Here is a 26,305-nt window from a genome sequence, read left to right as displayed (position 1 = left end):
TGAGGGTGGACTGACTAGCCTGAAATGCTGCAGCCTTTGGTGATCTGGACATAACTGCAGCAGACATTGTCGACACGATTGTCAGAAACGTGCTGAAAAAGGAGGAACAGAGCGAACAGACATGGTCCATGGAAAGACTATAAGAGAGTGGCATCAGTAGGGTTGATGGTGGAATTGTTCTTCTGCGGGGCAAGAAGCGACGGATAGTGACCCGGCTACGGATGGGTGCCTCATCCAAGCAGGACTGTGCACGCTGCTTGTAATGCTGGAGGGAAGGGAGCCTGTGTACTTGCTGGAGACACATTGCTCTTCTGATGTTAAAATGAACAAGAACATGAAGAACAAAGCAGAGGCCAGTTCAAAATTTGGTCAAAATCAAGAGGAATTCTGATCGGAAGTTTGACCTACTGCATACTATAAATCAAGAATTATTTACGTTTCATTGATTTTCACATTTACTAATCTCAAAAATGTATGCTGACAAAAATCAATCTGATTGAAATTACTGTAACAGGGTTGTCAAAAGACTAAAATAAAATACGCAAAAGTTAATGACCAAAGTAAGATTTCGGGGTCTACGGTACTGTTTTCAGGATCCTTTAAATATAGATCAAGGTGCTACTCCAACTCACAGACGAAGAAACAGACCAGGATAGGGAGTAGGATGAAGTCTTTTCTGCTGGCTGGAGCTGGTAGGCAGGCAAGACCAGTGTACTGAGGAATGATTGCATTTTGACTGGGAGCTTCTTATTCTTACAACCGTGGGGGGTCGGCCGACTCCTCAAAACTGAAAAGTCGACCAAAACATCCAAGTTGCATCACAACACCCTCAAAACATTGTTGGAGGCGTACAATTCATGTTAAAAACTGCAGCGCCATCTATATAACTACAAACTTCTTTTAACGTGATTTCAAATGGTTTCCAGGTCACAGCCACATGATCGTGGCCGTCGGTTGTGAAAGGGTTTAATGGCTCTGGCTCTCCTGGCAGGAATCCTTATCATCGTAATTACAAACACTGGCTGTGTGTTTCCTTGTTCTATATGTCATAGCCTTGAGGCTGACCCTCGACTCTTGTCTCTGCAGGATCCTTTGATGAGCTGGCAAGAAACTTAACCATCGCTGGTCTAGGGGCTTAGTTCCGAGTCCTCAACCTCCCCCCGTCCTTTCTTCAGTTTTCTATGGTTGTGTGATGTAGGACTGTTCCTTACGATATCATAAATAACAGACAGCAATTTCAATCCGATAAATAATTTAATGCCTTTCAAAACACATTTTCAGCTCTTAACAGATTTTTGAAAGAATTACAATGGTGAATATGATACATGTAGTTTACACAGAGTTTATTGTTTATGGCTATAGAAAATACATAATTAAACCATAAGGGCACCTCAGTTAAAATAATGCTTTGTATTATAATTATCCTACTTTATGCATACGACGGTATGATCCTGCTACCAGCAGAAATTCCTTCCAAAGCCTAATATCTGGACGGACTACATTTCTCTTCCATTTCAGGAAGCTTTTATACAATTGCCAGTTTTTTCACAATATTGGACGGGGAAAAAATGCAGCAACCGTTATGATATCACAGGGTTGAGGCAGCTACTACATGTATAGGAGTCAATAAAAAGTTAATCCAAAAGTTAAGTTTTGTCCAAAATTATTATCTACAGTATAACGAGGTTTTTAAAATTTATTTCGTGTATACATAGAGGCAGATACATAGGCATAACTAATGATTAGTAAACATAAAAATAAATATGTATTTATTTTTATGTTTAACGCAAAGGCGTTCATTTGCCAAACACCTCAGTAACATTCACATAACTGTGGTGTTAAAAAAGTGAAGATATTGGCTAAAAGCTGGGAATCCCAAAGTTTTGATTTGACCATACCCAAATAGTGACACTGAGACCTTTGTCAGATAAACCTCTTACCTCTGGACTACTTGTGTGTGCTTAATCTAAGCCAAGGCATTTGCTGATATTAAGTACATGCTGAGTAATAACAGATGATATGAATTGATCTTACAAGTCAAAGTTACTATATGCAACTTGACCGAAAATTTGTCACTGTTTAATTCAGGTCAGTTTCTGTCCCTTGATTGGTCTTAGTATCAAACACAATTGCATGAATTTCACACAATGACTCTTACAATATTCTTATCAGTATTCATAAATTTTAGCACAATATAACTTACTAGCATTGCACCCGTGGCACAGGCAGGTTCAAATGGGCTATACCTTGAATAGATTGAATTATTATTATTATTTTTTTTTAATTATTATAAAACATTTGCAATGAAAATCTAATGCAATATCAAAGGAGCCATATCGAAGAGACAAATTAAACAAACCATTTGTCCACAGACTCGGACCTAGCTGTGGCGTGCTGTATGCATGCATATAAAAGTACATCAGTTGCATTTCATTTTCATTTCATTTCATTTCATTTCGTTGGTCCGATAGAGATGATGAGGCAATGCCTCGTTCCTTAGTCAGCAATATGCGCCTTACGGAGAAGAAGGGGTACCCAGATAGGCCTTCACATGTCGGCCTCCAAATGGCTCAAACCAATTGCACTATCACTACTATAACTTTAAAATGCGTGCTCCTCCTACATGTAGCCAGGTCTCGGGCAAGGCACTTACTCGACAGGCAAGCTAGAAGTTCAGCACCGTGAGCAGCTCCTTGATAAGGCCATTTCAGGTTCAGCGCGCCTCTTCAGATCAAGTATTGAAAGCTGTGGTGAGCACATAAACAGACCATGGTAACCTTCATTTGAAAATCCCTTCATAATCAAGGGCTAGCTCTGGCTAACACAGCACCCATAAACAATTGACCCCAGCTCCTTACTGCGGGAAAACCCAATTCCAGCAATCGAAAGTACCAAAAAGACATTTTTGTTTACATTTGAACTGCACACATACGTTTGTTTACAATTTCTTTCCCTGCGAAATCTCGAACATCAGGTGACCTGCAATCGTGGATTGAAAATAACATTAACCTTAGTTCAGCAGGTCAACAGGTACAGGCTGTTCCAATCATCCCCCTACAGCCAGCTGTTCAACAGGTAATGTTAGCCACCCCACAGGGAGTGCAAGTAATTGATTAAGCCTCTGCATAACTAAACAGCAATGACTTGGCTTCTGTGAGTGGTAAGGAGAATTGACAGTGTCCGATTAAAAATCCCTCATTACTGCTCCGCTGAAGTAAATTTCCGAATATAAACATAAACGTGCAAAATTCCGAGACGAAACACTACCCCCAAATGGCACTTTATCGAGCCGCCTTATAGTATTATGATATAGATAATACCTGATTGGTATAATTATATGAAAAGAATAGTGCTTCCTTTTTCAAAACGTATGTCTGAGTTGTTTTGATATGCAGAAAAATTTAGCAGTGTATTTTTAGAGTTTATTCAAGCAATGGATGTTAGGCGTGAGAAACTGAGTATATAGTGATAATATAAATGTACATTCATGTAATGATATGCAAGCCAGCATATGTGTTCATTTTGTGTCCACGACAGGAGTAAATATTCTTGATTGATTGACCACCAGAGTCAATGGCAATGGCAATTGCAGAGTCAACAGCCAGCTGTTCAACAGGTAATGTTAGCCACCCCACAGGGAGTGCAAGTAATTGATTAAGCCTCTGCATAACTAAACAGCAATGACTTGGCTTCTGTGAGTGGTAAGGAGAATTGACAGTGTCCGATTAAAAATCCCTCATTACTGCTCCGCTGAAGTAAATTTCCGAATATAAACATAAACGTGCAAAATTCCGAGACGAAACACTACCCCCAAATGGCACTTTATCGAGCCGCCTTATAGTATTATGATATAGATAATACCTGATTGGTATAATTATATGAAAAGAATAGTGCTTCCTTTTTCAAAACGTATGTCTGAGTTGTTTTGATATGCAGAAAAATTTAGCAGTGTATTTTTAGAGTTTATTCAAGCAATGGACGTTAGGCGTGAGAAACTGAGTATATAGTGATGATATAAATGTACATTCATGTAATGATATGCAAGCCAGCATATGTGTTCATTTTGTGTCCACGACAGGAGTAAATATTCTTGATTGATTGACCACCAGAGTCAATGGCAATGGCAATTGCAGAGTCAATGGCAAGCGAAACTAGAGTATATAAAGATTTGGCAACGAAAGTTGTTTGTTTAGTGGAATTCTCTGGGGTGTTGATGATATCAGAAGGGATATTATTAGGGTGCATATCTTGGATGCACACTATACATGCTCCTGTAAAGAAGAACTTTTTATGACTAATGAATAGTAGGTCAGTTATTCAGATGATTATTATTTCATCCCGTCTTGAAGGAGGAATACTTTCTGGAGAAAAACACCTCCAAGTGTGTAGAGCGAACACTGAAGAAGAAAGATGAGGAATTCAGGTGAACCAGTCATGCCAGTACAATGCAGCAGCTAAATGGATGATTCTGGCAACTTTTCTGGTAGCGCTGACATGGACGATCCCTGCAATGTTGATGAGTAGCTTCCTCTGCACTGTATTTCAATCTCGTCCAATTCATAAACTACATGTACAAGGAGATACAAGGACAACATACATTATCATTATGACAGAACAAGGCCCCACTATTACATATTAATATTGTGAATATATTCACCACTATTGGCTGAGCGTACGGCCCTTGGGCCTCTTGTTTATAATAAAAATGGGCCAGGCTAAAGGACTGTGCTGCCATCTAAGCCCGGCACCCTCAGAACCAGTCCTGGGGTCTTTATTTTTACACAACATAACAAAAAAGTTACATTATTTTTGTTAAGTGAAGGTTCATGACTTTCATGTTTATTTCATCTGTCTGTCCACTCATGTTTTGATAGGTAGGCCTCAGGTCAAATGTTATGCCTCACAATACAGGGAAGAAAGAACTATTCATGCCAGTGTCTAACCAGTGTCTGCAACGTGCACATAAAAGTAGCTAATCAGCTAATGGAACGACTTGTTGTCTCTTCCATCCGACTATTGTACTCTCACATGTGTTTTTTTCCTTTGTGTTTGTCCAACATTAGAACCTAAAATAAGGATTCATTTCGTCCAACTCGAGGCTATGAATGCCTGACTTACCTCGTGATCAAATACAGTGGTCACCCCTATAAAAGTGTTTCGTCTGCTTTGTCCCAAGAATGCTCAATGTTCAGATTTGGATCCGAAGGTTGTGTATGGGACCTGGCTTTAATTGAAATATCCTGGAAAATATGAAGACACTTCTGAGGCTAGGCACGCGCAAACTCAATCCAGAGTTTTGTATATGAATAGAAGTTAACATAGTGATAGGAACATTCTCAAGATCAAATTGGATGACCCAGTCTCAAATGCTGATTTATGGAGGAGAATTTGAAAAGAGAGGATAAAAGTCAAAGTGCTGATGAGCAAGTAGCTTGCGATAGACTCTTATCTGGCGGCTGGCAAAAGTTAGAGTCACTTGACCAATAACCTCCGAATGCACATAAACGTATAGTGGCAGGCAAAAAGGGCATCCCATCTTGGATGGGGATCACTCTCTGGAGAATAACTTTCCAAGTGCAGTGCCAATCCAGATGAAAATTCTAGATCAGAGAGTGATCAAGTGGTTCATGCAGTCAGTCAGCCACCCATGGGCCGTTGTCAGGCAAATTCTCTCGCCACGATGACGTCATTTTGGTGCTGTAACATTATATTTGGCGGCAATACTGTTATGATTGGCCAGTCGGAAAATGCTTGATTTCTAATTTTCTCCTGCAAACAACCACTCAAAGCTGCATACTAGTAGTCCGGGAGCCAAGGGGTTGAACCAGGAAGTGCTGGTGCATGACCTTTCTTCATTACTGTTTTGAACACTCATCAATATTCATGAATATGCCTGCTGGTATACCTTGAGCATTTCTCAAAATATGGAAATTTAAGTCCGCCATTTCTGAAATTCCATTAATTGGCTCGATGAATATGCAACTTAACAAAACAAAAGTGGTGTCTATACCAGGTTATCAGGGTCTACGACCATTTTAAGCCCATTGTTGTTGTTTTTTAATGTGTTGAACATGTTGAACTCAGGCAATTATGCAAATGAGGTCGGCCAATCCTGAATTACGGAGCCAGGATGCTATTTGAGAGTAATGATACATTTCTCACCTTTAGTCATAAAACAAGTGAAACTATTAATCAAAAAAGAATTTTAACTTATCTCATCCCGGACAACAACATGTTGTCTGAGTTGTCAAAAAACCGTGAACACATCAGACTTAAAAAAGGGGGTTGGATCAAAGAGAAATAGAAAGCAGGGCATCTTGAGACAGAGTGGCACCTGAATGTGGATTAGCAATCATGTCAAGTTCTTCTGCCCAGGAAGTCAGAAAGATGTGGTCATTCAGCTGGTCAGCAATGTTGATAGTAGCAACAACTTCGGAAAGTTTATTTGCGACGCAAGGAGGATACCGCGGTGACGTCACGGCTTTTCCGAGATGGCGCTGTTATATTGTAAACAAACTTGATCCACGGCCGAGGGAAAATCAAGTCATCAAAAAAGTTAGATTTTTCGCATCAAATCAGAGTTATTAGTACTTTTCTGCTATGAAATAAGTCTTCAGACAATAAGCTATCATTTGAATAATGAAAAGTGCTGTTTTGATGGGGAAAAATAGGGTTTTTTAAACCAAATAGCCGGGCACCGATCTTCCAAAATTAGCGATGGTTTCAAAACAGTCTCCCAGATATGGGGCAATCTCTTCATTATCATAGTGGGATTTGGAGGCATGTTTACAGATTTTACAAGTTCGAGACCTGTAATACCTAAAACTCGCATAGATCCCCATAGATCCCCTCTATTTGTCGAGTTAGCGCCCCTGTAAGATCATGCATTTTCGGACACTAGAACGAAATCTTCCTGCGGATATCGCGGTTTCGGTGATGATTTAAGGAGAAATTGACTGTTCTAAGAGTTGTATGGGACAGAAATGAGTTCATACTTCATGAATACATGAATATATTATGATATGGGCGGGCTTCTAAGTCAAAACAATAACAAACTCAACTGCATCTCTACTGTATATTGCGTAGTGCATTGCCTAGTGTATTTCGTAGTGTATTTTAGCGGAGACATTATTTCTGCACTTTGGCCACGCCAAACGTCTTTTTTATTCGTGGAAGTTAATCTGCTCTGTAAATTTTATTTTACACAGGAAGAATCCATACTAGGTATTGCAATATTTCATGTCTATCGGTGTTTTTGTGTACAGGAGCGCACCAGACAGTGAGACGTGGAGATGTGCTCAGTGCTGGTGCTGTCAGTAGACTGAATCTGATTGGCCATAGCGATCACTAATATGGGTCTGGATCACGTGATGTGACGTCACCGCGGTATCCTCCTTGTTTGCGACGATAAGAGTTAATATCTTTTTTCTTTCTTCTTTAAAGCCCATGGCGTTCAAAAATCCAATCGCGTTAATACGTAGAACTGAAGATAAATTTCAACACTGCCGTTGTACAGACAGATGTGTGCAAAGTTTCAGCAAAAATGCAGGCACAATGACAATAACATCATTTCAATTTGCCTCACCTACCAGTAAACATGAACGCCGTACCCCTTTAAGAGCCTATTCAATCAATCTTTTCATAGCGGGTTTGATTTTATTATGATTACGACTCAATGTGGACTCGACAAGGTAGCTACTGAACAGATTATGCAACAGCTAATGATTTAGAAAAGTGCCAAGAAACTGCAACAAAAATAATTTGAAAACTCACTTGCAAAGGCTCACGACAATATTTTTTCCACGCAGGAACGACAATTGCTATGATGAGCAAAATAGTTAGCGTCGTTGTCATGGTTGCCAAAGCAATTTTAAGATGAGATCCATCTGGGGTTACTAGAAAGAAAAAGACATGCAAGTCGTTTACAATTTAAGACATCAATAACATTAACTTGGCCATTATTCTCGACAAGAAAATTATTCCAGCACACTCTCGTGTACAGGTGGAAGTTGTGTATGTATGTAAAGACAGCAATGCATTGGAAAATGTCAATAAAGCCAGGCTTGTCCGTATATCGATCGAGTAAATCTGGGCTCTAGTGCAAAAGTGTCATGGCAATACACAGAGGATTACATCGAGGCAATACATAGAACAAACCTCTGTCTCAACCGGTACCACGGTACCTAAAAGCAGTTACACATGCTTACGGTGTATACAATGTATGCTATTTTGCGGTCTGTCTGCATACACGCAAAGGAGGTTCCACGGTGACGTCACAGCATTTTTCAAAATGGCGGCTCCCATGTAAACAAAGACACGTGTTGCACTCGACTTTTTTATGGATATAAAATCACATGAACTACCTAAATAAACAATTACGAACTAATACCCCAAAGTGTAATCCACTGGTAGATGATTGAATTTAATAAATTTTCACAACAGTAGTGTTAAATTCATAGTCTGTGATTAGTTTTCCGACTTTTATCACGGTAGATGTTCGCAGCATATCCAAATGTTGACGTGGAGTGTCCTTCACATTATGCGGTTGTTCTTATTGATAAAAGTAGAAAAGGGAATTTCCCAACACTTTCCCCTCAAAATGCGAACTACTGAGACAGAAACCACCATAGATCCCCTCGTTTTCTTAACTTTTCAAGGCCACACGGGTCAAAAAGTGTAAACTGACCGTTGGTTTCTGCAGCTATTCCACAACTAATGATGCTCGAATTGTCATCATTCAGTTTTATGATGGTCTTAAGGTGCCATTGTACTTTGAAACATTTGCTCAAAGTCATAGCCCAAAAAGGTCCCTTTTTCTCACAAACTACTTTCTGCAAGTATTGTCAGACGAATTTACAATGTCAGCAAAGTCTATCAATAAGATAAATCAGGGAGGGCCTTCTAACGGAAGAGCATCAATTGTACATCATTCGTATTTTTTAAACATACCCAATTTTATCATAAAGAAAGGAGGCAATGTGTCCCACATTAACCCCTTGCCTCCCTAGAGGGGATGATATATGGTCCCTATACTAATGCATTAGTATCATTAGTATATTATAGAACTCGCGGTACACGTTAGACACTACTGTATGGTGTATTCCTGTCCCTGGTGATCTGCAGAAGACTATATTTAGTGTCATTCATAGTTTGCAGATGGCGCTGCTGTTTGATTGGCACTTGTGCAGCGTCACAGTACACGAACTGATTAGCATATAAATTAATATTATGTTGTATTATGTTGTATTATTCGATTTATCAGTAATAGATAATAGCCAAAGGTTATCAATCAAGTTACATTGATCATTTACAGGTTGTAACTGCATCAATTACAGTTCTATATACTTGTTCAAATCAGAAAAATCAATCAATTAGAGCAAAATAAATCAAAAGTATTGCATCTTACCCAATCGATACCCAGAAACAGCACCAATTGATAGCCAAGATAATCAGCTTTATAAAAATGTGGGGTTTTATTAATAAAGGATGCATAATGAGGGAGCTACAATATTTTGAAGTATTTTTACATTATTTTGCATAAAACTGGTAAAAAAACAGGCTTCAATTTTTAACACAACTATCATCTGAATCGAGAAATATGCAGTTCCTTCTCTTCAATAACATTTAGAATTGATGACACGAAGCAATCTGAAAAATGTCAGATTTCATCAGCAGAATCTTTCAAATTATCTTTATTGATTGATTATTTACAGAAGCAGCCCCTACATTACCAGCAGTGGCAGGCCTAGCACTGTTTGTTTGGAAAAGAGGAGGCGGACTAAGCAGTAACCATACCAACATTAATGGGCACCAGCTTTGCTGAAGCTTTCAGGATGCGTCACTCATCAAACAATCATTTTTTGGGGCTAATCTTTTGGGAAGAGGTCAGAACATTGAGCGTGTTGAACATTAAACGTGAAAGATGGTGATAGGGAACGAAATAGGTATAGGAAAACTTGTGTCCAGTATCTGAAACTGAGTTCAAGATAGCAAATTATTACTCAACCAAGCTCTCTCAATTTTTAGACATTGATCACCACAATCAATGTTTCAACTGACCTGACAGAACTGAAATGAACATTGAGGGATCTCTCTAAAAATATACAACCCTATATGACATGTATGAGAACGGATGCTTACCAACATTATTGACAGATATTGCCTTAGAAACCTTTGGCTCTCCAAGAACGTTTTCTGCCGTACAGGAAATGTCATAATCTTTTCTCCCCTTGCTTATTACTAACACTTTGCTTATAGTCTGTTTCTGGCCGTCCTTGGCCCCTGAGCAGCCTAACTCTGTCACCTTCGCGTTCTCATTAAAGGGTTGCTGGAAAATAAGTGGGTGATGGTAAAGCTACAGTTTCTATTTCATCTTAATCACTTACACGACTGTGGAGCCTCCCTATAGTGGACACCACTCTGTCAAGGATACCCTCTATTTAAAATACTGCTCTGGGACCAAAACGTCATTTCCTTTTAAATTTACTGTCCTTTTTTTCCAGATAATCAGGGTACCTCGCTCAATTAGAAACAGCATTTTCCAGTGCCAGGGGTGTCCCTATAAAGAAGTATGATTTTATTATTGAACAAATGGCTCACTTAAAAACTGCACAGTAGCTTTATTGATCGAGGAACCATTGTCAATGTCACTACACAAAGTCGCTAATAGGGGTCTTTCACATCAAAGATCAATAGATTTGTTCAATCGGTGTAGACCTTCTAAATTCAAGACATCGTCCTCTGATATTGCTCTACTTACGTCATTTACAAACCATGAAATCTTGGGGGCCGGAAATGCACAGTTTGTTGTGCAGTTAAAGTACTCATACGAGCGCTGGGGCTCTTGAGCGCTGCTCATACTGGTGCTTTTTTCTAGTGTCACATCTGTAACCGGAACTGAAAACAGACAAGAGAAAATCAGCCCACAACGACATGTTTACACGAACACTCCGGGTGAAATTATATTTCAGAATTTTTGACTCACCATAGGGGAGTCTATACAACACCGCAGTGTCCGTCGTCCGTCGTCGTCGTCCGTCGTCGTCGTATCCTGTTTCAAAAACAGTGGCACGTTTCTTAACCGCTAAGCCTATGAACTTGTAACTTTGTACACAGGACTCCCTTGGTCAGATGACCTGTGACACTAAATTTCGGTCCGATCTGATTCTTAATTTGGCCACCAGGGGGCCGAATGTAGATATCTAAAAAGTGTGATATCTCGCTTATTAATGACTTGTTTGGAATGAATTTTTTGTGGTAGGTACTCATAGCAAGGATACATCATATATCATACGGGTTTTTAATTTGACCTACTTTTCAAGGTCACAGAGGTCAAATGGCCTAAATTGGCTGTTTCAGTGTAACTATGGCACGTTTTTCAACCTCCACAGCTATGAACTTGAAACTTAGTACATATAACCCCCTATACCAGATAACCTCTGGTGCTGAATTTCGGTCTGATCTGATTCTCAACTTGGCCACCAGGGGGCCGAATGTGGATACCTAAAAAGTGTGATAATTCGCTTATCAATAACTTGTTTTCAATAAAACTTTCGTTGTGGGTACTCATAGCAAGGATACATCATATATCGTACAGGTTTTTAATTTGACCTACTTTTTAAGGTTGCAGGGGTCAAATGGCATAAATTGGCTGTTTCAGTGTAACTGTGGCACGTTTCTCAACCGCCACAGCTATGAACTTGAAACTTGGTACATATAACCCCCTATATCAGATAACCTCTTGTGCTGAATATTGGTCCGATCTGATTCTCAATTTGGCCACCAGGGGGTCGAATGTGGATAACTAAAAAGTGTGATATCTCGCTTATTGATGACTTGTTGGCTCACCGTAAGGGGAGTCTATATGATAGCGCTGTGTCCGTCGTCGTCGTCGTCGTCGTCGTCGTCGTCGTCATATCCTAACAGTGGCACGTTTCTTAACTGCTAGGGCTATGAACTTGAAACTTTGTACACAGAATGCCCTAGGTCAGCTGACCTCTGACACTGATTTTCGGTCCGATCTGATTCTCTGTTTGGCCACCAGGGGGCCAAATGTCGATATCTAAAAGGTGTGATATCTCGCTTATTAGTGACTTGTTTTCGATAAAACTTTTGTTGTAGGTACTCATAGCAAATATACATTTTATATTATACGGTTTTTTAATTTGACCTTATTTTCAAGGTCACAGAGGTCATATGGCGTAAATTGGCCATTAGAGTGTAAACTATGGCACGTTTCTTAACCACTAAAGCTATGAACTTGAAACTTGGTACATATAACCCCCTGTATCACATAGCCTCTGGTGCTTAATTTTGGTTCGATCTGTTTCCTAACTTTGCCACCAGGGGGCCAAAAGTGGAAATCTAAAAAGTGTGATATCTCGCTTATAAGTGACTTGTTTTCGATAAAACTTTTGTTGTAGGTACTCATAGCAAATATACATTTTATATTTTACGGGTTTTCAATTTGACCTACTTTTCAAGGTCACAGAGGTCATATGGCGTAAATTGGCCATTAGAGTGTAAACTATGGCACGTTTCTTAACCACTAAAGCTATGAACTTGAAACTTGGTACATATAACCCCCTATATCACATAGCCTCTGGTGCTGAATTTTGGTTAGATCTGATTCCTTACTTTGCCACCAGGGGGCCAAAAGTGGAAATCTAAAAAGTGTGATATCTCGCTTATTAGTGATTTGTTTTTGATGAAATTTTTATGGTAGGTTTTCCTAGCAAGGGTATATCACATATCATACGTGTTTTTGATTTGACCTACTTTTCAAGGTCACAGAGGTCAAATGGCGTAAATTTGCTGTTTGAGTGTAACTGGGGCACGTTTCTTAACCAATAAAGCTGTGAACTTGAAATTTGGTGCACCTGATTCCCTACATCATTTAACCTCTGACACCGAATTTCAGTCTGATCTGATTCTCGACCTGGCCACCAGGGGGCCAAAACTAAAAAAAGTAAAAAGTGCAATATCTCGCTTAATTTAATAATAGTGACTTGTTTTCAATTCTATTTTTATGGTAGGTACTCAGAGCAAGGATACATCACATATCCTACGGTTTTTGATTTGACCTTATTTTCAAGGTCACAGAGGTCAAATGGTGTGAATTGGCCGTTTGTTTGTAACTATGGCACGTTTCTTAACCACTAAAGCTATGAAATTTAAACCTGGTACACATGACTCCCTAGGTCAGATGACCTGTGACACTGATTTTCGGTCTGGTCTGATTCTTAACTGGGCCACCAGGGGGCCAAAACAAAAAAATTGAATAGTGCCATATCTCGCTTATTACTGATTAGTTTTTGGTAAAAACGTTATGGTAGATACTCTTAGCAAGGATACATCACATATGATACGGGTTTTTGATTTGACGTTCTTGTCAAGGTCGCAGAAGTCAAACGGCTTAAATTGGCCATTTTAGCGTAACTGTGGCACGTTTGTTAACCCCTAAGGCTATGAACTTGAGACTTTGTACAAAGGACCCTCTAGGTCAGCTGACCTCTGACCCTGAATTTCAGTCCGGTTTGATTCTCGACTTGGCCACCAGGGGGCCAAAAGTGAAAACCTAGAAAGTGTGATTTCTCGCTTATTAGTGATTCGTTTTCAATAACATTTTTATGGTAGGTTCTCCTAGCAGGGATACATCACATATCATATGAGATTGGTCGTTTGAGTGTAACTATGGCACGTTTCTTAACCACTATAGCTATGAACTTGAAATTTGGTGCACATGACTCCCTACGTCATGTCACCTTGGACACCGAATTTCGATCTGATCTGGTACTCAACTTGGCCACCAAGAGGCCAAAACTAAAATTGGTAAAAAGTGCAATATCTTGTTTATTAGTGACTTGTTTTTGATGATATTCTTATGGTTACCATAATGGTACTTACTCCAAGTAACGATACATCACATGTCATACCGACTTTGGTTTGACCTGTATACTGTACATGTACAATGTTTCTTAACCTGGATGAATTCCAAAGCACCAAATATCTATACGGTGAGCACAATGGCCCCTGGCCGTTTCATTTATCTGTAATTTTAGAGAGAATTTAAAAAAAGAGTTCAAAATAAAAAAGTTTCATAATGAAAAACCAATGCACACTTATTTCTGCTATAATCAATGTACGATTAGAACAAAACTGAAAAAATGCACAGTCTATATCTTGTGCATTAGTTCACGAGATATCGTATGAAGTATGTAATCATATTCATATGAGCCGCACTGTACAATGTCCTGTAGCTGACTTGGCTACCGCTACTTCAACAACCGGGGCTGTATAGCTACTTCAATCATGGCACATATTTTTACACCTTAATTTAAATCATGACTTGAGCACTTTAACTAGTTTCATTGTCATGGGCGCCAAAAGAACCACTCTTGCATCCAAGTCATTTGCAATCAACTTTATTTCTCATTGATGAGTTCTTAGATTAGAGTGCCCTTATGCCTTATGTTGGTGTAGCTCCTGATTATAACTTACCCAAAACTTGTAAATCCACAATGTCCATATGGTTGGTATACAGACACCGATATATCCCATTATCGGCCCATTGGACATGCATTATTGTCATATTATAATACTCAAAAGCATCGTTTGTGTCTGAACATGAGATGATATATTTATCCTTTTCAAGAGAATAACAATCGTCTGTTCTTGTTTTGAAATTAGGCGGCGACTGCCAGTGTATCTGCGATACACTATCAGGGTCATATTTCAGTTTACACCACAATTTGAGGTTGTGTCCTTGCATCACTTTGACTGGTCCTGGCTGTACTGTGATATCTGTCCGGGAATAAATACCGGTCAGTGCTGAAAAGAATAAACGAAGATTTACTATCTGGATCCAAATTAACAATTAGACACAAGTATGTTTTTGACTGTCAAGTCCACACTTTGAGAGGTATTGAAAAAACAATTTGTTTTGGCAAGTCTACAGATATGAAGAAGCGTTTTTAGAGTTTTGCTAATTTGGCAATTGGGGGCGCTTTTTAATATATTTCTGCCTGTTGGTTGAAGAAACGGGTCGAAATTAATGTCTCTCAAACTTGTGCGATTATCTAAACTTTTCTGTGGACAATACCGGTTTTGTCATATAGATAGTCTAAAAATGGTCCCAATTTTGGGTTCCAAGCTCATTCGATACAAAAAATCCCTGGATGATGAAATATCAAAATGAAGACTGATGCAGATTTGGATTGTTGAAATCCATATCAGGCCTAAAAAATCAGGCCTTGATACAGAAAAATCAGAGAGATACAGCTGGAAGCTCCTATGCTCCAATGAATGTTGTGTTTACTCAAAACTCGTCATTTCAACCAATCACAACAATCCTTTTAAAATCAAAGCAGTCGTGATTGGCTGGCATTTTCCACACTGCTGTGTCAGGAACACGCCTCCATGTCACACCAATGTCGTTAAACTCGGCCCAAGTGACGTCATCGGTATTGTCTCGACATCGCCGTAAATTCATTTGCCACACAGTGAATTCAGTCATCGCCAAGTCGGGAGCTCCTGGCCGAATGAAATGTGTACAATACAATGGGTCGTGGCATGGCACCAATGTTTGGTTTGTCACAGCAACAGGGAGGTGGGTTAGCTGTTTGGTTATAATTCCATTCTCCCAATTTGATATCAATACTGTTCACGTCGCAATTTGTTTGACGCAAACTGATGCACGGATGATACATCTATTTTTCACAAGGAACCATCCAAAAATGCTTACCATCATTATTGACAGTTATTGCCTTAGAAACCTTTGGCTCTACAAGAACGTTTTCTGCCGTACAGGAAATGTCATATTCTTTTCTCTCCTTATCCATGTCTGTGCTTATTACTGTTACTCTGCTCTTAGTCCGTTTCTGGCCCTCCTTGGCCCCTGAGCAGTCCAACTCTGCCACCATCGTGTTGCCATTAAAGGGTTGCTGGAAAATAAGTATGGCAATGGTAAAGCTACAGTGTCTATTTCATCTTCATCACTTACACTACTGTGGAGCCTCCCTATAGTGGACACCACTCTGTCAAGGATACCCGCTCTATTTAAAATACTGCACTGGTACCGAAAGGTCGTTTCCTTATAAATTTACAGTACTTTTTTTCCAGATAATCAGGGCACCTCTCTCAATTAGAATATATAATTCCCTGTTAAAGAGGTTGAATAGCGCCTCCAGAAGCAAGCAACAGCGCCACCCGTAGCAGAAATAAGAACTGCTCAGTGACGTCATGGTTTCCATATACGGCATCTCATTTGCATATTTTTACAACCTTATTTACTACGAGTTATAAATATGCCAGTAGCACGTGGATCGTGCCGGGCGGCGCTGTCAGGTGTTTCCACTATGGGTTACATAATCGGCTACAAAGAGGCCAGTGTTCTTGTAAATGAAGTTAGCAATGATAGCGAAAGAATGTTAGTGTATGTTACGCAGTCAATAGCGATAGTAGTGAGTTGGAGAGAGGAGAAAATGGAAAATGGAGAGAATAGTAGTATGGATTTCGAGTCCCAAGAAGAAACTTTGCAAAGTTTTCATCAACTGATAATCATATTCCTTCCTTCTCTGTCTCCAACAATTAAAAGTTGCTGCAGTCAACCTGATGCGTTTATCCGCGAGCGAATCGACGAGACGAGGCATTTTTCAAGCATCCGAATGGTACCTTACAGATCCGCAAGGGGCGCATTACCGAAAATGTTGCAAAAATCAATAACGTGATCGTAAATATTGTCATATTTTTCAAGATTAGAGTTTGTAAATGATACGCAAACGGTAAACCAATGAAAGGCCAGTATCTATTGAACCTTACAAGTGATTTGGGGGCCTTGAAACTCCTTATATTTATCAATGAAACCTTATTCCCGCCTAAGGTTTTGACCGGGCCGTGCAAAACTCCCCTTTTTTTCCCGGGCAGTTTCCTTTAAGAAGTATGATTTTATTATTTCATTATTAAACAAAACACTCATTTAAAAATGGCACAGTAGCTTTATTGATCGAGGAAGCACTGTCACTGACTTCATCTGAAAAGGATAATATTAGGCAGCAGCTAGGCAGGCAAGATAAAGTTACACAAAGTCACCAATAGGGGTCTTTCACATCTCACTGTATGTCGTAGTGATTCACGCTTGTAAAATAAACAATATTAGTGCTGAATTTGACATGACCCAGGGCCCTTCCTGTGTATATTAGTCCCCTAAAGATGGCCAATTTAGCCCCTCTCCTGCCTATAGTCCCCCTAGCTGTCTCCTCAAGACCAGACATCTTCCTCTGATTATTGCTCAACTTACGTCATTTACAAACCATGAAATCTTTGGTGCTGGAAATGCACAGTTTGTTGTGCAGGTATAGTACTCATGCAAGCGCTGGGGCTCTGCAGCAATGCTTTTGACGATTTTTTCTAATTTCACATCTGTTACCGGAACTGAAAACACAGAGACAAAACAAATCAGCTTTCAAAGAAAAAGTGGAAGCACATTGGTTTTATGATACTTCCTTGGCATGATTCTGTCATTAATATTGAAATAAGTTAGCTTAATAACAAATATTAACTTGATATCGCATACTTATTCGAAGAAGACTGTCAGGCCAGTGTTCTACTAACCATGGTGAATGTGAATTTTCCTGATAGTGATCGCCCTCAAAATCATGTTAAAACACTGTATCAGACAAAATTAACTCGTCAGAGGCCAAGAAAATGGTCTTAAGAATATATTTGCGGTATTAGTTTGGGTGATTATGGGGAGAACATGCATAATTTGTCACAGGTTTTTCGTTTTGAGATTTGGCAAATCCTCGACTTGGAATATTCGTTGGTGCAAAATGTGGTTGTGTTTAAACCGCCCATTGAATCTCTGGCTGGGGTTAATTGTAGTTGAACAACATAATAATGATAATATTTAGTGGAGTTTGTCAGAAGTTATGCAATATCCATCGCATATGGTGATTCGAAAGTGCTGAGAATTTGCAATTGCGGATTGCCGTTCAACAGAATAACGAAATCAAGCCAGAACCTTTCATCACATGTGGATTCAAAACATCTATGAATGACTCAAAATCAACCAGGCTCCTGGGAAATACCTCCACTGAAAACAATTGCTGAAACCTCTGTAAACATGTCATGAGTACTGAAATCAACCATTTCAAAGATCGTTTTCATCTCCCTCAATCACCCCTGTAGAAATGTACTGTATCAGCATATATCAGCAGTGTGTATGACTGGTAAATGTACACACGACTGTATGCATGGTGTAGAAACCTGGTAAATTATCATCAAAGGTACTGAATCTATAGTGGTGTTTACACCAGTCGAAAAGGCTGGGTTTGAAAATTTGATCTGGATTAGTTTAGCCCACCAATTGCCGGGCTATTTTAACCCGGCAATGAGTGGAGGGTCAGACACGCCTTTTGACCTGGATCAAAATTTAGCTCGGCTTCAGATGGCGCTTGTTGGAACTTTCCTCATTATACCAGTATACACTGTAATCCTAGACGATTTTTACATTCTATTCGGTTGCACTATTGTTCAGATCTCGCTCAAGTTTATTTCACTTCACATATCTTTTATATGTATCAGTACATGATTTACGGTAGAGTAAACTTATTTGAATCTTGAATCTTTGTGGAGATTAGAATCACACATGTGTCACAGTTTTTAACATGTGTGATTCTAATCTCCACACAAACCACTCAGTCACTGTCACTTTTTCATCATTTTCGATTTGCTTTCGCCATCCTACAGCCACTTGTCTATCGCTGGTGCTATTTATAGCACCTTGACGAGCTTATCTTGAGAGTGAGAAAGTATTGTGTGGACGAAAAAGGTATTTAGTCCGGATCAAATTCTGAACCGGGTTAAACAAGCCAGGTGAAATTTGTATTATATCAAATATCACTATCAGTATCAGTATATCTGTTGAGTTTTTACTCGCTATCAATACAGGCTATCAATCATAACCCTTTGGACTTGGTCCTGTCCTTGCATTCACTGGTTGGTTGTCCCTGATATGAAGGTTGCCCCCTGCCTAGGCTGGACCAAGTTCACTGGACTAGTTTGTCACAACCGGTATGCACAAGATGGAATAGATGTTAAGGCCCAGACTGTTCCTGGTTGTCCCTAGGTTGTGATTATGCATCGGAACCACTTTATAAAGGATTTGATGTAAATGCCCAGACTGCCTTGCTTTCCTCAAGGTGGTGACCATGCATCGACTGGACTTGTTTTTCACAACCTTCGCTTCAAAGGAATTCATAAAAAAAGGTCCCGACTGCATTTACTGGCTGTCCCTATGTTGTGACTGGACTGGTTTGTCTCCGGCTGAACTTCAACGGCTTTACTGTTACAACATTCAAATCGTAATCAGGCTCTTCATATGAACATCATATGAAGTTATCTGTACAACCAGATGGACCATGTGAAGCTCTTTGGCTGTAGGCCTCTAGTCTAAAGATACATTCTGGCTGAAGCATTATCATTTGAGCTTTTTATTACGGCAATATAAAAAAATCACTTACTAAAAAGACGTTTTAACCTCGATTTCGAGGTTTAATCGTTAGAATCATAAAATGCAATCGGCGTTTAGTATATTAGAATCGAGCAAGCAGAAATGCAGACACAGCTATTTAGAGACAGCGCACTTTATTTATGGTAGGTGTGTTTTGTTGTATGAACAGCAACCATGTTGTCTTTACACAGAGTATCCATTTTATTGCATTGACCTTGTTATGTCTCCAGCATGCATCGCTTGTTCGATTTTCATGATTAAACAATTTCAGAACATAGTATTTTCTTCTGTGGTTTTAGTAAGAAATTCAAAAAAAGATTTCGAGATGGAAAAGCTTTTTTAAGGTCAAGTACACATTAAAAAAAACCACAGCTAATTTTGCCATACTGTACAATATGAACAAAAATGCACTGCATTTGGTGCATTAATTTGCTATATATTGTATGAAGCAGGCAATCGAGCCACACTGTGCATGTAGGTACTGTAGGTGGGCCACCACTATATCAAGTAGCAGGGCTTTAGCTAGTTCAATCAGGGAACATTTTTGTACACCTTAATCAATCAACATCGGAGCACTTTCAGTGTCAAGGGTGCCAAACGAACTACTCTTGCATCCTAGACATTTACAATCAACTTTATTTCTAATTCTTGAGTTCTTTTCAATATGTCAAGGCAACTTTTGGAAGATTAGAGTGCCCTTATGCCTTAAGTTGGTGTAGCTCCTGTTTAACTTACCCAAAACCTGTAAATCCACAGTGTTCATATCGTTGAGATACAGACACCGATATTTCCCATTATCAGCCCATTGGACATTCATTATTGTCATATTATAAAACTCAATAGCTTCTTCAGTGTCTGAACATGACATGACATATTTGTCCTTCGAATGACGAAAAGAATAACAATTCATAGTTCTTGTATTGAAAATTGGAGGCGACTGCCATTGAACCGGGAACACTCGTTTAGGGTCGTATTTCAGTTTACACCACAGACTGACGTTCTGTCCTTGCTTCACTCGTACTGGTCCTGGCTGTACTGTGATAACATTCAGGGAATATACGCCGGCCAATGCTGAAAAGAAAATGAAGATTTACTAACTGGACCTGAGGCGACAAGCGGTGAATGTCATTGAAGGAGGTTAAACAATTTTCTAAAAAAGTGAAACTACATGATTAGACTATCGCGCCACTTTCACCAGCCTCTCCCAGCAGACGGAAGGTATGTCGTATATTGTGTGGATGAGGTTAAAGTTATAACTGCCACTCCCTACACATTTTTAGGTTCGTAGAGAACCAGCAACGCATATTAGAGCACTTTGGACAGATTTAATTTGATATGGAACCAAAAGGTGGCACCTCCTTTCTCTATCCACTATCCATGGATGGAACGTTTATGATTAATCCCCATCAACTATCCGTGGATGGAAACTTTTGCCTGTGTATTACTCCTACAGGCAAAATAGGAACAATAGGGCCATTTAGACGGCAGGCGAAAAAACCACATTCGGATCGGATCTGGATGCGATCCGATTGAACCACATTCAGGTCTCGAAAATTGCGCCGTTTAGATGATTGGCGCAATCCGGGCTCATCTGGACGCATTTCTATAGCTTTGGAACTCTCCAATACCTGTTGGTTGTGGAGATGTAAAAACATTTGTTTGGTACTTGCACTGCATTTCTTCGCGGGAAATTTCGCGGGATTGAACACATCGCTATCCGTAAACCGATCCGCCTTAGCCATAGCTTGATTGAAAAAATTGCAAATTAGTCCGTGAAAAAACACTTCAACTCACAATCTCACTCTCCGCGCCAAAAACACAATTCTCGTGCAACGCAAAACGTTTCAAGTACCAACACACACGTTAGAGCGCATGCGCCCAGGAAGTATTAATCCGGATTAGGTATCCATTTGGGTTTAGACGACGCTATTGATCCGGATGCATCCAGATTAAAACTACGTCGATCGATGGTTTTCTTTTAATCCAGATGGGACCACATTGATCCGGATCATTTTGCATTTAGACAAGAAAAATTTTAACCGCATTCCGATTCAATCGGATGTGGTTTTTTTCATGTCGTCTGAACGGCCCCGGTATTACCGCATCAGTGAAACAGCCAATGAAGGTTTGGCATTTGCGAGATAAAAACCTACAGACAAAATAGGATGTGTATCAAGTCAGTGGAACAAGTAATGAACAAAGTTTTAAACATATCGGTTGCCGTCATCAATTTTGGGGTCAATGTGTAAAGAGGAAATTCATGAATATAAAACGCCTGCAAAAAGTTTCATAGTTGACTGTAACTGTATAAACAGAACTATATCGATCACACCAGCAGTGTATGACCGGTCATACACTGCTGATTATACACCTACCATAAATTCCAAGGATGGCTGTCCAAAACAGAAGAATGTGCCACTTCATCATCGACACAACACGTCTCCTTTGGAGAGGCGGAGGGAACTTTTCACCAGCTTATTTTTCACAAGCAACGAGTGCTTCTCCTACTGTAGAGTGGAAGATGACTGGGCTGCTGACAGCTTGTTAATAATGGCGTTAATAAGTCTGTTGATTCTTTAAAAAGTACTTGAATGAATATTTAGGATTATCTCAGGTTAGGACTTTGGTCATGATTGTTCTGTGATAAAAATCAATTGACACATGACAATGCCGAAAACGAAAATGATGAGACGTTCATTACATGAGTCAGACGTGACCCTTAGATTTAGATTTTGAAGCTTGAACCATAATGAGAAGAAAACAGAATTCAGGAAAAAGTATTTTTCGTAGTTCTTAGTTTCCATTGCACTACCAGTGGAGCGAGGTGAATTGCACTTGTTGTCAAGAAAAACTAAAAACTCTGAATTCACCTCCATTAAAATCCAAAAAATATGGAGTTTCTGGTGAAGAAATCTGAAATGGGTCCTGCAAGGGTTGGCAGCTCTGCAGTAGGGGTGATGGCCAACATGTTCTTCTGTGGGGCAAGAAGTGACAGATAGCAACCCAGCTAAGGATGGGTGCTTTATCCAAGCAGGACTGTGCACACTGCTGGCAATGCTGGAGGGCAGGGGGCCAGTGTACTTGCCAGAGCCATTGCTCTTCTGATGTTTAAACAAGAACTACAGTCCAAATCACTATTGACATCCGTCCTGCTTCTCATCAGTGACACGCCATGTACCCGCGAGGCACCCGCGTGTTGTGTGCCACTGACGCACCAGTGCTTACATGTATCTCTCTATGTTTGCGTTTATTACACGTGACCCTTTGTGCTGGGTAGCGTGTCACTGACGCGCAAGTTACCTGCCAATGACGAGGTTAACAGTATGTCTGGACATGACTGCAGCAGACCGTCAGAAACGTGCTGGACAAGGAAGAAGAGGGGGCACAGATATGGTTCATGGAAAGGCTACAAGAGTGGGGCATCTGTAGGGATGATGGCGGACTTGTTCTTCTGTGGAGTGAGAAGCGATGGATAGCGACCCAGCTACGGATAGGTGCCTTATCCAAAGCGGGACTGTGCACGCTGCTGGCGATGCTGGAGGGATGGGGGCCAGTGTACCTCATCTGCGGGGATCATCACAGGCACCTGCAACAAGGACCAGTTATTGCTGCAACCTGAAATAAATGTCAAACCCAACAATTACCGTCTTATACCCAGACGGAGTATTTCAACCTGCATTGCGGTGATAATTACGCAGGTTGCTCCTTCAAAAATAGCTCGTCAATCACGCAAGTGACCCAGGGAAGAGTGAAAGTCTGTTTTATAAATAAATTGACCTAATTGTTTTCAAGTGATTGTTTCCTTTGCTACAAAAAAAAACCTGATCTGATAATTTGAAATGGTGCCAGATTAATCACCTGGCTGATTAGGACTTGTCTAGTTTCCAAGTCTGTTGAAATTCTGCAAAATTATCTCAATTGAATTAGACTAATTTTGATCCAACATGTCAAAGGGGCAATGACTCTTTTTTCAAGTCTTTGGTATCTTGGACTTTTGGTTAATGAATCCCTTTGATGACTGATGACCTAAGTGGAAGTGATCAGGGGCCATGCAGGAATCTGATTCAACGCGAGGGCGGACTGACTGGCCTGAAGTGCTGCAGCCTTTGGCAGTCTGGTCATGACTGCAGCAGACGTTGTAGACACGATCGTTAGAAACGTGCTGGAAATTGAGAAAGAGAGCGAACAGTCATGGAAAGACTACATGAGAAGGGCATTAGTAGGGGTGATGGCGGAATTGTTCTTCTGCGAGGCAAGAAGCGATGGATAGCGACCCAGCTATGATGGGTGCCTTATCCAAGCGGGACTGTGCACGCTGCTAGCGATGTTGGAGGGAAGACGGCCAATGTACTTGCCGGAGCAACATTGCTCTTCTGTTCTGATGTTAAAATGAACAAGAACATGAAGAACATGATGATCTAAAGCAGAGGCCAGTTCAAAATTTGGCCAAAATCAAGAGGAATTCTGATCGGAAGTTTGAATTACTGCATACATGTACTATAAATTAAGAATTATTCGCGTTTCATTTATTTTCACATTTACCAATCTCAAAAATGTATGCTGTCAAAAATCAATCTGATTGAAATTACTGTTACAGGGTTGTCAAAACACTAACATAAAATACGCAAAAGTTAATGGGCGAAGTAAGATTTTGGGGTCAACGGTACTGTTTTCAGTCACGCATGGCAGACCCCAATCTCCTAGCATCTTCATTGGTAACAGTTGCTGAGTGATAGTTGCTCCATGGACTGACTCGATGTACAGTAATTTAGACAAAAGTTAATTAGAACAGTGTTTTCCTTGCTCTTGCCTCGCTGAGGTGGTGTGCTCCTCAAAGACTAATCAGTCATCACGAAGCCTCTCAAAGACACCTAAATAAATAAACCTGTTGGTCATCAAGAAAGCAACACTAGCTCCTTGAGGCCTACAATCGGTCATCTAAATGCGATTGGGCCGAATTCGATCTCATGTGGACTAAATCTTTATATGCACGCATGCTAAGTGGTGCTAAATTGGTGTCATCACCGCGACATCCTGCCGATTATTGGTGAAACCAAAAAAAATTAATCCTCATCAGTCCTCATTGCTGTTGAGCGTCTAAACGGGTACATTTGAATGAAATCACATCTGGTCTGGAATGGGGTTCGATCCGCTCATATCTGAATGCGGTCTTTTTGAAAAGCGTTTAAATGGCCCTATCAAGGACGGATCATGTAAATATAGATTAAGGTGCTACTCCCACTCACAGACGAAGAAACAGACCAGGATAGGGAGTATGATTGGCTGGAGCTGGAAGGCATGCAAGACCAGTACACTGAGGAATAATTGCATACTGACTAGGAGCTACTTATTCATACATCCCCAAGGGGGTCGGCCGACTCCCCAAAACTCAAAAGTCAACCAAAACATCCAAATTGCATCGCAACACCCTCAAAATATTGTTGGAGGCGTACAATTTATGTTAGATACTGCAGTGCTATCTATATAACTACAAACTGCTTTTAACATGATTTGTAATTGTTTCTAGGTGACGATCGTGGCGTGGCGGTCGGTTGTGAAAGAGTTAAATGGCTCTGGCTGTCCTGGCAGGAATCCTTATCATCATAATTACAAACACTGACTGTGTTTTACTTGTTCTATACATCATAGCCTCGAGGTCAACTCCCGTCGGTCTCTGGAGATCCTTTGATGAGCCGGCAAGAAACTTAACCATCGCTGGTCTAGGGGCGTAGTTCTAAGTCCTTAAAAACTCAACCCCCTGTCCTTTCTTCAGTGTTCTATGGTAGTGTGATGTAGGACTGTTGATTATATATCATCAATAACAGACAGTAATTTCAATTTGATATGAATTTCAATACATTTCAAAACACATTTACAGCTCTTGACAGACTTTTGAAAGAATCACAGTGAAGAATAAAATATCACAGAATTTATTGTTTATGCTAATACAAAATTCATAAATTAAACCCGGCCATAAGGGCACCTGAGATTAAAATGCTTTGTATTAAAATTTTGTAACTATCCTACAATATGCATGTGACAGTAAGATCCTATCACCAGCAGAAATTTCTCTAAGCCTAATGTCTGGACGGACTGCATTTCTCTTCTGTGGAGGAAACTTATTTCATGCTATTTACAGTTTTATCGCAGTGTTGAACAGGAGATTATCATTACAATTTACGATATCCAACTAAACCTAAAGTCAGTGTTATTTGGGTCAGTTTCTGAACCTTGATTGGTTTTAGTATCAACACAATGGCATGAATTTCACACAATGACTCTTTGCAATATTCTTATCAATATCTATAAATTTTAGCACCATATAAGGCGTCGTTGAGCTGTCCTGCTTTGATATGCAGAAAAGTTTAGCAGTTTATTTTTGGAATTACTCAGGCCTAATATTTATATCATATTATGTACATGTATATTATCGCTACATTGAGCACAACATTGTTTGTAATGTCAAAAGTTATTAATTAGTCCTTCATCTGCCTTAAAGGGAATTTCGCATGACAAATGTTTCGGCCTCCTTTTTACATTTTCTCAGGCAGTGAAAATGAACCTTCTCATTTCCTATTTGTCTGGTGTAGATCAGTAATCAGGAGAAGCCCAGATGAACATGTGGACAGTAGGGTCAGCTATGGTCATTGTGCATATATCCATCATTCAGCACCGATAAACTCCCCCCTGACCGGCCGTCAGAACGGCTGTTACAACATTATTGGTCGCCTCCATGCATTCCCTTCCTTTCCCACACATCCATATCGCCACAACATTAACATTACACTCGTGGTT

General features: G+C 40.0%; 3 protein-coding genes across 14 annotated transcripts in view; 1 reads left to right on the top strand and 2 right to left on the bottom strand.

The window, feature by feature from the left end:
- LOC135502527 (caldesmon-like) overlaps positions 1-26,305 on the top strand; it is a 272,930-nt gene that overhangs the window by 146,539 nt on the left and 100,086 nt on the right. The gene's annotated exons all lie outside the window — the stretch shown is intronic.
- Positions 1-26,305, bottom strand: part of LOC135502401 (uncharacterized) — a 98,994-nt gene that overhangs the window by 64,474 nt on the left and 8,215 nt on the right. The window lies entirely within an intron of this gene.
- LOC135502404 (vascular endothelial growth factor receptor 1-like) lies at positions 1,246-22,011 on the bottom strand. 2 transcript variants are annotated; one of them, XM_064795209.1, is made up of 10 exons: positions 21,886-22,011; positions 20,246-20,581; positions 17,297-17,430; positions 15,743-15,941; positions 14,500-14,829; positions 10,760-10,896; positions 10,141-10,327; positions 7,774-7,895; positions 5,119-5,240; positions 1,246-4,564 (listed from the first exon to the last, which is right to left on the bottom strand). In XM_064795209.1, exons 1-9 carry the CDS (start codon positions 21,935-21,937, stop codon positions 5,145-5,147), a joined length of 1,593 nt encoding a protein of 530 aa, XP_064651279.1. In that variant the 5' UTR covers positions 21,938-22,011; the 3' UTR covers positions 1,246-4,564; positions 5,119-5,144. The 2 variants fall into 2 exon arrangements, with proteins under 2 accessions (XP_064651279.1, XP_064651280.1); XM_064795210.1 differs by lacking the exons at positions 1,246-4,564; positions 7,774-7,895.

The sequence above is a fragment of the Lineus longissimus genome, chromosome 18 (genome assembly GCF_910592395.1).
Source record: "Lineus longissimus chromosome 18, tnLinLong1.2, whole genome shotgun sequence".
Lineage (NCBI taxonomy): Eukaryota > Metazoa > Nemertea > Pilidiophora > Heteronemertea > Lineidae > Lineus > Lineus longissimus.
The sequence above is the reverse complement of the archived record's forward strand: the minus strand, read 5'-3'. Positions and strand labels throughout refer to the sequence as shown.

What these genes read in the sequence shown, in the direction of transcription:
- LOC135502404 (XM_064795209.1), bottom strand. Translation starts at nt 21,937, where the DNA reads ATGATGAAGTGGCACATTCTTCTGTTTTGGACAGCCATCCTTGGAATT. An exon ending in AGCCATCCTTGGAATTTATG is followed by an intron (nt 20,582 to 21,885) that starts GTAGGTGTATAA and finishes TTTTCTTTTCAG; the next exon opens with CATTGGCCGGCGTATATTCC. An exon ending in TGTGGATTTACAGGTTTTGG is followed by an intron (nt 17,431 to 20,245) that starts GTAAGTTAAACA and finishes CTGTGTTTTCAG; the next exon opens with TTCCGGTAACAGATGTGAAA.